The sequence below is a fragment of the Zingiber officinale genome, chromosome 4B (genome assembly GCF_018446385.1).
Source record: "Zingiber officinale cultivar Zhangliang chromosome 4B, Zo_v1.1, whole genome shotgun sequence".
In the NCBI taxonomy this organism is placed as follows: domain Eukaryota; kingdom Viridiplantae; phylum Streptophyta; class Magnoliopsida; order Zingiberales; family Zingiberaceae; genus Zingiber; species Zingiber officinale.
In genome coordinates, this window is record NC_055993.1 from 5,384,016 (window position 1) to 5,399,167 (window position 15,152).

At 34.8% G+C, this 15,152-nt stretch overlaps 1 protein-coding gene and 1 pseudogene across 2 annotated transcripts; one reads left to right on the forward strand and one right to left on the reverse strand.

Moving 5' to 3' along the window:
* Nucleotides 1-367: 367 nt before the first annotated feature.
* LOC121974554 (protein EMSY-LIKE 3-like) lies at nt 368-12,019 on the forward strand. Of its 2 annotated transcripts, XM_042525663.1 has the most exons (13): nt 368-560; nt 626-708; nt 3,180-3,379; nt 3,485-3,594; nt 3,680-3,926; nt 4,011-4,226; nt 4,298-4,366; nt 10,432-10,477; nt 10,559-10,671; nt 10,759-10,827; nt 10,919-10,982; nt 11,332-11,667; nt 11,758-12,019. In XM_042525663.1, exons 2-12 carry the CDS (start codon nt 681-683, stop codon nt 11,475-11,477), a joined length of 1,308 nt encoding a protein of 435 aa, XP_042381597.1. In that variant the 5' UTR covers nt 368-560; nt 626-680; the 3' UTR covers nt 11,478-11,667; nt 11,758-12,019. The 2 variants fall into 2 exon arrangements, with proteins under 2 accessions (XP_042381597.1, XP_042381596.1); XM_042525662.1 differs by having other exon boundaries at nt 369-560; nt 10,432-10,671.
* On the reverse strand, nt 6,080-8,980 carry LOC121974553 (annotated as a pseudogene).
* Nucleotides 12,020-15,152: the final 3,133 nt, after the last annotated feature.

Here is a 15,152-nt window from a genome sequence, read left to right on the forward strand (position 1 = left end):
TTGGTACTATTTATTTTTAAATCACCTTTTGAATTATTCAAATTAGACGGTTTTTTTTGTTTGTCTTTTACGTCAATTTCTACATAGATCACCTTCGGGGGGTCGCCGCCGGGGCACGCGCCATTCAAGGGCGGCCGGGCCGCCGGGGCACGCGCCATTCAAGGGCGGCCGGGCCGCCGTGATGAATCCGTGATGAAGCTCCTATGCAAAGTCTTCAAGCGCGGCGACACGTCATGTAACAGGATCCGTTCTGAGATCCGATAAGATGACACATCACTCAGTGATCCGAAACCGACAACAGATCACTTTTTGCCCGATGCGAGCGAAAACGGATCTAACTGTTAACCGTCGCGTTGAAATATGCGTACCGAGTCCGAATATTCTCTCTTGCCGCTTCGTTGAACCCTAATTCCCCTCACCTTCTCCTCTCGATGATCGATCTCGCAAACCGTTCCTCTATTTCTTCCTAAAATTCTGAATCGTTGTTGCTACCAGGTTCATTTTGAATTCATTCCTTGGAAGATTGCTGCAAAATGGAACCGAGAGTGTTCGTTATCCGGGTACTGAACGCAAACTTATCGAGCCTTTTGTTGCAGTGAGTTCTCTTAAGATTGTTGCCTCTCAGGTACATATGAGAAGGTCGCTTCGCTAGAAATGTTCTCTTTTGAAATAGAACAGCCATGGAGTATGGTTCTGATGATAGCAGTGGTAAGCGGCGCCTAGCATTTGTAGTGAATATTTACCCTTTTTAATGAAAAGTCGAAACTACTCGTCAGACATTTTGTTTCTTGAGTGATTTGGTGTGGAGATTGATGGATTAGCTTGTAGTGATGAGAAAATACTTCAAGCTTGAGAGATTTGGGGTTTTTGGTTTGCTACAGCTTATGTGTTGGGTTCTTTGAAGTGTACAAAATTTTATATGAAAACTCTTTGTTCATTCTGTCACTATTTAGTGCTTAACTGTTAAGACAGAGGGGACCATACTTCATCAATGGGTTAGGTTGTCACTCGCTTTACTATGACTCATGAACCGGGTGAGGGCTAAGATTCTTCTGTTCTTCAGTAGGTCTCAGTTTTGGGTTATTTCAAAGAGTGAGAATCATGTGCGATATCGGAATTTGTAATGCTAGATTATTAGGTAGTTTGGCTTGTGAACTGTGAGTTCTATATCAGTATAAAATAATAATGTTGGACTTCTGCCATGAAATGTGTTTCATTTCAGTGGAGATAACAAAACCTGAAATTAGATGAAACAAAAAGGTTTAATTTTGAAACTTGCTTTACCTTTCTGTATCATTTTTCTTTATTGCTAAATAGAACATGGGAAAATTAGCCACCTTAAGGATCTTAAATTCACTGTTCTGCTATCTGGTGATATTTTATGCAAATTAGTGGGAAATCATTGGGTTAACCATATGCAGGGTAACAGTAGAATCCTGTTGTTTCACCATATTTAAATCACTAAACTGCACGTCAGTCAATAGCTGCATTACCAATCTGAATCTGTCCATTCTATTGTTTCTAGGCAAAATTTGTTGGAATTACCAGTAAGTAGTAGCAGTGTTATTGTTCTATTTGTCAACAAAGATACATTATGAAATTATCATTAGTAGTAATAAAAAATGTAGTTGAAATTGATAGGAGCTAGAGTCTTGTGGGATCATTGTATGCTCCATATGCTAAAAGGGTTATATATATATCCGCTATCAGAGTATTGCATAGCTAGGATACAGCACAAACTAATAGAGCTAATGGGAATGCTAATATCATAGATAGGGCTATTAGGGAAGATAAAATGAGAAGCACTACTATTCCATACCAATTAGAGTAGCTATAGTGGATAATAAATAAAATAAAATAAAATATGTTTAGATGATATGGACATGTTGATATGCGTCAAGTGGGCGCTATATCACTCAGATGAATTGAATTGATTTGAGTTGAAGGGGCAAGTGGTAGAAATAGACAAAAGAAAATTTTCTTTATTTGTTAATGTAATTAATATGAATTATGTGAGTATTGAAATGATACAAGGTTAAAGAAAGATGAATGGAGGGATAAGATCCATGTAGCTAACCACAATAAGTTCGGATTTACATGGTAAAAGTGATTTGTGCTTTGCAGTTTTTTAGTCTTACATCAAAGATCTATAACTTACCTTTATCTTAGAAAAAGTAGTTTTCTTATCTTAGAGTATATTAGTTTTTACTACTAAAGTTCGATTTTCTGTAGTTTATTACAATTATTTTTATGCTTATAAATGTTTAACTTTGCATCATACTTCTATAAGATACTTTATCTGAAAAAATAGTTTTCTTACCTCAAATCCAATAGAGGATACGGAGATGCGCTTTTAATTAAAGTTTAATTTGCTGCTGTTAGCTTGTTCTATAATAATTTAAATTGGACAAGAATAGAACAGCTGATTTCTTTTGGTTTTAGAAACTGGAAAAGTTTGTTCTGTTATAATTTAAATTAGATCAGATTATAAATGTTGATTTTTTAGTAGTAAATGTATTTGAAATAGGAAAAGGAAGCAAGATAATCAAATAACCTAATCCCAGTGTTTTATTATGCAAGGAGAAGCTGACCTAGCTGAAGTTTTTGAATTTTTGTTATATAAGCAACCTATAGCTTACTCTTAAACGCATTAGGCGTGAAAAAAAGTTCATGGTTTGGAGACTCACTATCCAATTACCCATATCATGGTCAAACATTTTGTCCTTTTTTTTCTTACTCTGAACACATCATATCCTGACCTGTTTCTAGGTGAATAAATTTATACTTGTAAAGAAAATCAAACCTAAGCTCAATTAATCCTTTACAATAACATTGAACTCAAATCAGATATAGTCATAGGGGAATTTGGAACTGAGTTTCTCACACTGAAGAAAGATATTCTTATAGTGAGATTGCTTGGCATTTGTTGTATTATAACATGATTTTTATGCCTTGCATTTTGTTTGTATGGAGTTCATCTTCAGGACTGCAACTACATGCAATTTTTTTTTTTTTCAGTTTTTCAAACAGAAAAGTAACCTTAACCAATGCATGTGTTTATGGTTAACCTCTTATATGGTAAAACAATTTATTTGTAACGCTTACAGTACTAGTTTATTTTCGATACTGCTTTGAACTCACTTGGTTTACTGATTTTGTTGATGCTTCTCTGGATGCAGGAACTGATGATGATCTTCCACCATCACATTATAATAAGGGTGTGAGAGGACCTATCAGAGGAAATGGAAGAACTATAATTAGCGCTTTTCGATACTCTAGGTTGCAGAATGATATGGAGATACAAATACATAGAATTGAACAAGAAGCATACAGTTCAGTATTGCGAGCATTTAAGGCTCAATCCGACACCATTACTTGGGTATTAGTCCACACACCTTTCCCTGTTGATATATATCTTTTTCAATCTTGTATTCGTCCCTTATATTCCTTGTTACTTTGTAACAATGAAAACTTGCGCCGTCAGGAGAAGGAGAGTCTTATTACTGAGCTCAGAAAGGAGCTGAGGGTCTCAGATCAAGAACACAGAGAACTATTAAGCAGAGTTAATGCTGATGATGTGATTCAGAGGATAAGGTTTGTATACAAGTAGATCTTCTGAATATGCATTCAAACTTTGTGAAATTTAATTGCCTTTTCTTATTGTTATCTTAACAACTAGGGAATGGAGGCAGGCAGGTGGAGTCCAATCTGGAATCGGTACTAATGCTCAGCCAGATGTAACTGTACCGAATCCTACTGTATCAGCATCTCGAAAGAAGCAGAAGATTTCTCAGTCTCTACCTTCTCTGTTGTTAGGTGCATCGTCTCCGGGTTTACACACACAATTTTCTGCTTCTATGCAGCCATCACCATCAACTGCAAAGAAGGACAATAGTCTAGGAACTAAAGGAAAGAAGACAAGATCAGTAAGTTATATAGTTGTAATGAGAATTTCTCTCAACTTGATCATTTCCATGTTTTTTACCACTACTATTTTCTCTGATTTGTAGGGTGGGACAACACCTGGTTTGTCTTCAGCAGCAATGCAATACCTTGCTAATGGAAGGGGCCAAGTGGCCAATAGGAGTACATCTGGTTCACTTATTGCAGGTCAACCTGCTGAACCACCATCGTTTGATCCACTAATTGGACGAAAAGTTAGGACTAGATGGCCTGAAGATAATAACTTCTATGAAGCTGTTTTAGTTGATTATAATCCTGTTGAGGTGTGTTTTCATTGTCTATATTATCTACCTATGAGAGATACTAGGGAAGATCTTGATTTTGTTTTTTCTAGGGTCTGCATGCTTTAGTTTATGATATTGGAACACTTAATGAGACATGGGAATGGGTCAACCTTAAAGAGGTTAGTTAATTTCTCTATTGAATAGATCTATTGGCATGAATTTTTTTTTAATATTCTCATGTCTTGACGAGTTCTATGGAGCCTTTTCAAGCATTTGTACTGATTACATTTCTATTCAATGTGAGGGTGATTCCATAAATTGTCAAGATGTTTTGGTTAACGAAAGGTTAATAGGAAGGGCTTTATATGATGTATGAATGTTGGCTAAGTGAACATTCATGGGTTGATTAATCTCGCAAAAGTTTTTTCAAATAGCATTAAGCTACATCAAATCTTGTAGTTCCTAAATTTGGGGTTATTACATGAAATCTTACCACTCCATTGAACTCTATGGAAGACTTATCATTAGTAATATCCATATTAACCAAAGCACTCTTTATTACTCTAACTAAAATTTCTTGTCTCTCTGGCTTTCACTTGTAACTTTAATTGACTCTTCTTATAGAATCCGCTATTCTCTTTGAACAAGTCTATATTATCTCAACTTATCTTTTATTATTTCGTCATCTACTAGAGCTATATCTGATGTAATTGCATTTGGAGAATACATTTTTTCAATCTTTTCTTCCTAGTTATCCCACACAATTCTATGTTAGCATTTTCATCTTTGCTACAATACTTTTATTTTGTATCTGTTGGTTCATAATTGGCTAAAATTTTTATCCATAAAGTTTGATGAGTTATAACGTAGATTTATAAAATCCCTTTTAGTTTAAAGGGAACATGATAATCACACAACATTAGAAGTTCCTCTTCATTTCAGTCATCTGCTCAATTTAACCAATGATATATCTTCATTGATATCTTTATTCTTTTTCTTGAATAATGGTTCCAAAATATTGTAAACTCTTTCTGAATTTAATATCTGTCTGTCCTAATTATTCCTTTATTTCTTTTTTTTATTATTGAAGGCATTAGCTCTACATCATATGTTCAATTTAATTCTACTCAAATCTAACCTTTTTTTCTGGAAAATTCAAGTTTCAAGCATGGTTTCACGTGCTGGCCACGGTCAAAACATATCATTTTGGCCACTGATTGATACAAGTACTATATTGGCATGGGTAAATGTCTTTGTGTTGCTCATGCTTGCACAGTTTCTGTGATACTAGTTGAGATAGGGCTTGCAGTGGCTGGTTCCAATCAGAATCAGCTACACAGGAAGATTTTTTTTGCCATGTTATCTTTCGAATCCCTTTGCCGATTGTGAGGAGACAATGAAACATTATAGAAACAGAAGGGAGGGGAAGCATTAACTGGAGCTCCAATGGCAACAACAAGTGATGTCGGAATTCAAGAGCTTGATATGTACCCATATCATATGCTTGTGCTTGTTTTGCTTCTAGTGGTATAAGTCCAAGTTCAACGGATATGTTTCTTAACATGTATAAAAACCATTTCCATGCTAGATGTCCTGAGGCTATTATAATCTGGATCTTAAAAATTCATATGTTGATTTAACCAGAATGGTACACGAATCAATGCTCTCATTTGATTCATGACACTCATTTTGGTAGAAGTAATATATATATATCATTAGATTGTTAGTTGAATTTTTTATTTTATTTTTCTAATTTGTTAATCTAAAATTTTAATTCAAGTATGTTTTTAATTGCTATAAGCAAGGTTGTCAAAATCGAGATTCTACGTTGAAACGGAAGGGAGTTGTAGAATCGTAAACTCATAGTATCGTAACATGAATCGTAAGTTTCTACCAAAATGTAAAATTATATATAAACATATATATACTCATAGAAAATAACATAGATAAGATTAATAACCTCAAAAACACATTAAACATTTGATTAAACTAAACATTTATAAGGTCTTCTACAATCCACACATAAAATAAGTCATAAGTCACAAATTTTAGATAACATATAAGTCTACAACATGAAAAATAATAGTCAAGTTCTAAACTTCATAAATTCATGAATTCATAATCATCCTCCATGTGTTCTTCATCTCCAGCATCCTCCATGGCATCTCCACCTTCTTCAACTTCATCATCATCATAACTAGGCAGCTCCAAATCATCATGAGGTGCTCCACTACTAGGTCCTTCTTCAACTGGAACCAAATCTTCATTTGAAGCATCCAAATCTAAATTTTCACTATCATCCACAATCCAATCATCATCAGAAGCTAGGTCATCAATGCTATAGTCATTGACTTTCCTCAATTCCTTCTTCTTGGCTAATTTTGAATTAGCCATCACAAAGACTACATCATTCATCGTTTTTGCCTTCAAACGATTTCTTCTCTTAGTGTGGACCTAAATAATAACAAAATCAATTAACACATACTCATATAATCACATATAACTAGGTAATTTCATTCAAGAATGAAATGCAATACCATCTCAAATGCACTCCAATTCCTCTCACAGCCAGATGAGCTGCATGTCAAGCTCAAAACACGAATAGCAAACTTTTGCAACTCAGGATGTTCATAACCATATGACTCCCACCATTGTGCTGGAGTTTTGGTTTCAATTCCACAAGTGGCTACTGCACTACCAAAGAATTTCTTTCGATATTTGAAGTCTTCCAGTTGAGCATCAATCTTCTTTACTTCTTCCATACTTTCAACCATCCTTTGTAGACAATCATATATCCTCTTTTCACTTCAAAGTCAGCTTTAAAATTAGGACTGTAATGAAATTGAGGGTTAAGGTAATAGCCCGCAGCATGCAAAGGCCGATGTAGTTGATTATCCCATCTTGCATCTATAATTTCCCATAGAGGCAAGTAACTAAAGAGTGAGAAAAAATTTGAATTAGTTTCCAAGAAATTATAAATTTATACGAGTATTTAATAATTAGTAATAAATTAAATTACCTTTTCTTAATACCATTAAAGGCAGCTTGTATTTTTTCTTTGGCCCTGTCCATTTCCTCATAAATGAACCCCATGGCAGGCTTCTCATCTGAGTCTACCAAACGAAGGACTTTGATCAAAGGATAAGCACTCCTCAAGCATGTAATAATGCTTTTCCAGAAGTCCTTATCCATTACCACATTTTCAATAACCTTTCCATCTTTAGTCTTTGCAAATTGACTAGATTTCCATTCTTTGGATGTAAACATTCTAATCAATGCTCCCTTATTGTCATTCAAGCAACCCAAAGTCAAGTAAGATGTGGCAAAACGGGTAGTGGCTGGTCTAATCAAATCCTTTTCTTTGGTAAAATGATGCAATAGAGAAATAAGCGCAGTCCTTGAATAGATGTAAGTTGTGATCTTTTTACCTCGTGCAATTGTCTCTTTATGTATTGGTATCTTTTTTTCAAAATCCTCCAACATTAAATCGATGCAATGAGCTGCACAAGGCGTCCAATATAGCCTCTTTCTCTTCCCCATCAACATCTCCCCGGCTGCTTTGTAGTTTGCTGCATTGTCTGTGACAATTTGCACTACATTCTCTTCACCAACTTCTTCAACAATTTCATCCATCAACTTGAAAATCTTGTCAGCTGTTTTAGATATATCAGATGCATCAATTGACTTCAAAAAAATGGTTCCCATAGGACTATTAACCAAGAAGTTTAATATAGTCCTCCTCCTCTTATCTGTCCACCCATCAGTCATAATTGTGCATCCCATTTTCTTCCAAAATGCTTTGTGCTGCTCTATAACTTCTTTGGTGCAATCAACTTGTTGTTTCAAATACTTGACTCTAATCTCATGGTAGGATGGAGGCTTAAAGCCAATACCATGTCTTGCAACCAAGTCTAGCATCTTCTTGAATTCATCACTTTTTGCCACATGAAAAGGTATAGCATTATTGTAGAAAAAAGAGGCAATCCCTTGGCAAGCTTCCTCCCTCAAATTCTTCTTGAAAATGCCATTGATGGTAGTTTGACTACTCACACCCCTTTTCTTGAATAGATCAGCAGGATTCTTTGCAATTTCTCGCCTTTGTCTTTTTGCACCCTCCACCTCCTCATCTTCATATTGGCCAAGAGGACTTGAATCACTTGATCTTCCTTCAATCTCCTTTGCCCTCTTTATTAAATTTTCTTGCAATGAAGATACAATTTTCCACATTTCCTTCCTTACATCATCACTAACAGCCTTGCATGCTCCAACATCCTTTTGTGTTCCTGCCAAATGATGCTTGAGTCTATAAATCCCTCCATTTATCACCTTTTGACAGTATTTGCATTGCACTTTCTTTGGATTTTCATCAACTGCAATTCCATGTTTCCAACCTGGATCAGATCTATTTCCAGGAGCATTCACTGCCAATCTTTTGGAATCTGAAGTTCCACTAGTTGTGGAAGCTACGCTTGGAGTGGCTGCACCACTATTGGAGCTTGCTTCACCAGACCCACCAACACTAGCTTCTCTACTCATTTTCGTGAAATTAAAGAAGAACAAGAACACCACCACGCAGCTTCAGCTTCACCAACGACACTGCAACTCTGCAACAGCAGCTCGCGAACCACAGACGTGGCCAACAGCCTTCAGAGATGCAGACGGGACAGAGACGGCCAAAGAAGTAAAGAACAGAGACCCACAGATGAGATAGATGGAGAAGGGACAGAGGCGGATGGTGGCGTACCTTTAATCGAAGTCAGTCACAGTGCCGGTCGACGCACACCGGACGCACAGGGAGGAGGAGACAGACGCGTACGTGAAGGAGACGATGGTTGCTGAAGAAGAACGAAGCACAACAGTTGCGGCGACAATGGCTCGCGACGCAACTTAGGAAAGTTAGGTTTCTTGAGATCAAATCTTCTGTCCCGAAACTCTCCCTGTCCCTCTGCCCCACGCAGAAAACGACAACCGACTCGTGAGAAACACGTGACGAAGGCGGAAATCAGGGCTCTGCAAGGGCCGATCGGCCTAGGGGCTGATCGGTCTGTGGACCGATCAGGCCATAGGTGGATCGGTCCACAGACCGATCTCCCTATTTTTCTGAAGGAGAAAAGTTTCTTGGACCCGTGTTTGATCGATCGCTGCGATCGACCTTCTGGTCTTGGAAAACCAGCGGACATTTCGCGTAGAATCGCTGGACTCTTACGAGTCTACGATTTCCGCTACGCTTCCACGCGATTCTGCACGATTCCACCCGATTCCGCTTCCGCCTGGGCACGCAACGCGGAAGGCCACCAAAAATGCGTAGAATCGTGCGATTCTACGTTCCGACTCGCGATTTTGACAACATTGGCTATAAGCTTATTTGGAGGTAAACATGCAAAGTGAGATGATTATAGGATTAAAGCCCTTTGAGTTGATCTCTCCATTCTTTAAAAGTGCACCAAATATCAGTACAACACTAATGAGACATGCTTGGTCAACGTAATTTTACGCATCTATTAGCTGATATATTGTAATTTCTCACTGTGCTAGGTTATATGGTATTGGCTATCACTTAATAATCTGATGGGAATAACACAGTAAGAAGAGCAGCACAATACAATAAATTCTGAAATCTCATTGCCATCTTCAAAGTTAAGTAATGGCAATGTTTATTTTCATATCGCTGTGGGGCTGGTGATGAGGGGTACTTGGGGTGAGCGAAATCACCTTTTTTGCTTGAATGTTTATTTTCATATTGAAAAACTTTTTTCAGAAAAGTGTTGTTAAATAATTACAGGAATTGGAGAGTGAGCATGTTCTCTTCCTCTATGTTTTCCTTGAATCAGCATGATTGTTGATTAACTTCAGGAACTGAAGAGCTTCTCTGTACTTTTTCTAATGGTGGAGTCTTTGTGAACTAGAATTGCTTCTATCAATTGAGATTCAAATTAATCTTATCCCTTGCTGCAGGAGAGACTATACTTATCCATATGGATTTTGATTATTTTGCAAGGCAAACTGCCTTTTTAGAAGAAATTGCAAGCAAGTTTGTTTCCTAACTTTTTCAACTGAGTCGTGTGTGTATTAATGTCTGTTTTCACCTTTGTTTTCAAATCACCTTCTTAAATTTGTGTTCTTCAGCTTTATTAAAATTGGCTAGATGGCATTTCTGTTTATAATTTAATAAGTGTCCTTTCACAGCCTGTCTTTCAACACTAGGGGAATTTTCCTCTCAATCGGAGAATTTGCATTGTTGCAGATTTCTTCTGAAGATATAATATGGGAAGGTGATTATGATGACCCAGGTACTTTTCATCAGTCTAGTCAAGGTTTACCTACTCGAGGGGTTAAGAAGACCACACACCACGTTTATGTACCTGGTGTAGGAAGAGGTTTTCTGAACAATCAGAAGAAAGAATTATCTGCATCCCAAAATGCAATTGACATGAAGAACATTAGTGATATGGAAAGAATTGGCACTGACATTTTAGTAAAGGAAGTATGTATTTTGACAAACTAGTGGATGTCATTGATTTTACCAAGAAAACATGTTGATAATTTTCTGTTTTTATGTTGTGAATCCCAGGTAGAGAGGCTTCTTAGTGCAACTAATCCTGATCCTCAAGAGTTTGATAAAGCCAAAAAAATGTTGCGAGTATGTATTATAAAAGAATCATTTGGCTATGGACCATTCTACCATTTATTTGGTACTTAATAGATATTAAGGATGCTCTGTTTCTATGCAGGAGCATGAGCAAGTATTGATTGATGCAATTGCACAATTAGCTCAAGTATCTGACGATGAAAATGGTAAATACCTGATCTGCTCAATTTTGTATGATTCTTTCTAGTTAATTCATTTATGTTTGATTTTATTCGCATGTACATCTTTTGCTTTCTGTGAGTAAAATATTGTGCTACGCTAAAAAAAGGTTTATGCTATTCTAAAAAAACTAAATGTTAATCCATGACCTTGTATAATGTTTCCAGTTGTAAAATGAATTTGCAAACATTCATTAAGTGTCAGCCTGAACTTTCTTAGTTTGAAATTCATCCTTTCCATGGAGGATCATCAGGTAGTTAAGTACATTAAGTGAATGCGATCTTGCACTAGATCTTATTGTAACGTAGCTTATGTGAAATTGCATTGAATTTGCAGACAAGACTAATTGTCAGTTAACTCATGGCCTAACTCTGGACCAAGATCCAGAAAGGAGGAATCAACATTATGACAAGGAAAATGACCTTGCTGTTGAAGAAAGGGAAGGCATTGTGGGCAATGAATTGGTCACTGATATTTCTTGAGGTCACCGGTACTAAGGGAATGATGACTTATTTTTTGTTTTTTTTTATCAATAAGCATGTGTTATAACTTTTTTTTGTTTTATCAATAAGATATATTTGCTAGTTGTTAGGATTTGCTTCTTTTCTAGCTGACATCTCTTTGATGGTGGTTGTATTTAGCAGTATAAGTTTCTTCAAACGAGCATGCTGGGTAAGTATGTGATTTTTAAAATTATTTTTTTGTGAAAATAGCATTTGTATTTTTCTTATCAGTGTTATTCAACTTTTTTACATGTACCAGGCAATTATTTATGCCAGCTTTTGGAGAGTGGGATGTCAATCTCAACAGGTGTAACCTTTTGTTAATTTGGAGTTAAATTAATTGTTGCGGTTCTTGTTTATTAACAAGTGGTGATCGCTGGGACTGATGAGAAATAGCTGAGATCATTTAGTATGCAATAATCAGTATGTCTTTTGCTGAAATATTATTATTCTATTAGTTTTTGTAATTGAACCTTTAGTTTTGTTGCCAAGTTGAGTGATATCTTGATTTTTGTTATCAATCTTCTGTTGCCTCTCATTAACACGATCTACGGCTTGCACTACAAGCCAAGAGCATTTGAAGTCTTAAATATCAGTTCCAATAAGTCAAAAATATAACATTTTTCTCTAGATGAAAAATTTGGAACGTTAAGGAGATGCTTGTGTTCCGGATGGTCAGCAATGCATTTCAAACATTAAGAATCAATCCCATAACTTATTGTAGTAATATTATATATAAGTACCAATTTGAATCACAGGACTTCGTCTAACAAAGTGAACCTTTGCATGAGGTCAGGTGAGCCGTGATGCTATGCATTTCGCATACATTGTGAATTAATCTTATGATTTATTGTAGCAATATCATAGGTAAGTACCAAATATGTGTTTGTGGGGGCAGAAAATTTTCTTGCTAGGCATGTACTCCAGGAGGTTCAAAACCAAATAATGGCTAGGGTGGTAAATAAGTTAAGTCGAGTTAATTTTTGGAGTGCTCAAGTTTGTTTAATAAGATACTTGAGTCCAGTTAAGTCGAGCCTAAAATGAACTAAGCCATTAGCTATTATAATGATTATCTCGACTTAAATGAACTAAGCCATTAGCTATTATAATGATTATTTAAGTTTGATTTAATTTATTTTTTCTTAGCTCGAATTTGGTTCAATCTTGGTTTTAGTTTGATTTATTAGATATTGTTGAGTTCTCAACTTAAGTTTGTTTGATTGTCTAAAATTTTTATTTATTTGATTTATTATTGAGTTTGATAATTCAAACTTGTTTGTTTATTTTAAAATTTTTATTTATTTAATATGTTGATAAGAGTTTTATTAATAAACATGATTCGTTCATGAACGTTGTTTATAAATATTATTCACAAATATTAACAAAATGAACACATGTGTTTAAGTTTGTTTATTTAATTTAAGTTCAAACTTATTTATTTAATTGATTTTATATGTATTGAATGAACATAAATAAATTCTTACTAAACTGAATACTAAATTTGTTCACAAATATTTAGTTTATTTATCATCCTAATAATGACAAACAATGATTCATAACCAAGGGCGTAGTCAGGGCTGGGCTTTGCTAGGCTCTAGCCCAGTGCAATCTAGTAATGCCCAGCAATTTTAGATCTCACCCCGTAAGCAATGCTTAGCATTTTTAGACCTTAACCTTGCTATGTTGGGCTGGGCTTTACTGGGCTCAGCATTTTTAGCCCAAGGCAGCTACGACATTGTTCATAACCCATTACATCTATGATAGGAGCACCTCCAAAATAAAAAAAAAGCTTATAATATGGACTATAGTAACTAATGGACTGACGTTACACTTTAGCTCGTAAGAAGCTGGACTTCATTATGAATGAGGAAACATTAAATTTAGAGTATCCATTTGATCCAATAAATTTTTTTTTTACCGATAGAGGAATCTGAATCTCACCTCAAAGAATGAAGACAAAATATCAAATCTAAGAGACGTTAACCATTAAAATAAGAGGATTCAAGAATATGGATCATTATTCAAAAATGAAGACAAAATCTCCCCTCAAAATGAAGACAAAATGTCAAATCTCAAAGCACAACCATCTCAATCATTTTTTAGATTTTAGTTTTTTTAAAAAATATTTAATTTTTTAATATATATTTTTTATATAAAATTAATTTGCTGATTGAGATGTAAAGTTACTAATTAAAATTTAATATTAAAATTTTATAATAAATCATTTTGATAATAAACCTTTTTCAATTGATAAAATTATTAAAGTATTATCTTTTAGTAAAAAATTAATTAGTTTTAATCTGAGTTTTGACTTTATTTACTATTAGTAATAAATTTATGTATCTTTTTAAAATTGAATAATTTTTTTATTTTTTTTCATTTGTTTTGTATGTCTAGAATCATTTTTTAACAAATATATTTATATTTAAATAATAAAAAAAATATATAGTTCTTAAAAAAAAAACTATGTAAAAGATTAAATATTAGTAATACCTAAATATCAAATTTTATCATGAATCATGCCACATGAAATACTATATTCATAAAAATATTCAAAACCTAATATACCAAGTGCGAAATTTAAATTTTTTTCATTAAAAAATATCAAGAGAAAGTAGTCGTTTTTTTATTTGTGTAATGAAAAATTAAAAAAGAAATAATTTGATATTTAAAATAATTAGCATATTACTTTGTGTAGAATACATGAGAAATCTCTACTTCCTTCTCTTATGGGGGTTATGGAGGAAAAGGAAGAAAGAATGAGGAAAAAAGATCTCCGATGAATGAAGAGAAGGAAGTCCTATCACCGATGAGATTGGAGAAGGGTACAAATAATTGGTGAGAGAGGAAAGAAAATGAGTACGGAAATACAGATTCTAGAGGGGTAGTGAGAATTTAAATTTATCTCAGATTGATCATCGAGATATAAATTTGCGACAATGGTCGCATTAATATCATGTGCTATTCGAGAGAAGGTATGTCACGGTTGTACTCGTCGAGTTATTGTGGAACGTCTGTACAGGACATGAATATAAAATATCATGTGAATGATAATGTAAAGATATTCAAAAAATTAAAAGATTATATCGTTGAGAAAGGAGCTTGAAGGAAATTCATTCCAAAGATGAACACATCTACTTGAACCAAGTGATGAGAAAAGAGGATTAAAATCAAAATCTTTCACACATATGGCTCCGCGGCTTCAAGGAAGAACAAGTGGGGGGTGAGGAGGCGGCATCGATTGCTGCGGTGTGCAGTATATGGTGTACGATATACGATAATAGTATACGTCGGGTTTAGAGGTGAAGGGTAGTGTAAAATTTTTAATTTAATTAAAATTCCTAATAAAGTGATGTGCTTTGGAATTTTATTATTTTTGGTTGATTCCAAAGCACATCACTTTATTAGGAATTTTATATATAGGGCTGATTTTTATTTTAGTTTTATTTTTTTAAAATTGATTGGGCTAGAGACTACCCTAGCTTAAGGGTGGCTCTGCCCATGTATAGAGGGGAAGGTTGTAGGGCATAGATCATTAGTAGTCAGTCACGACTATACTTAAAAGGATGACGTCAAATTTAATCCTGTTTGAAAATGATGAAAGGTAAACTATTGGTGAACTGACTTGGAAGTTGACTGAAAGAAGACTTCTTA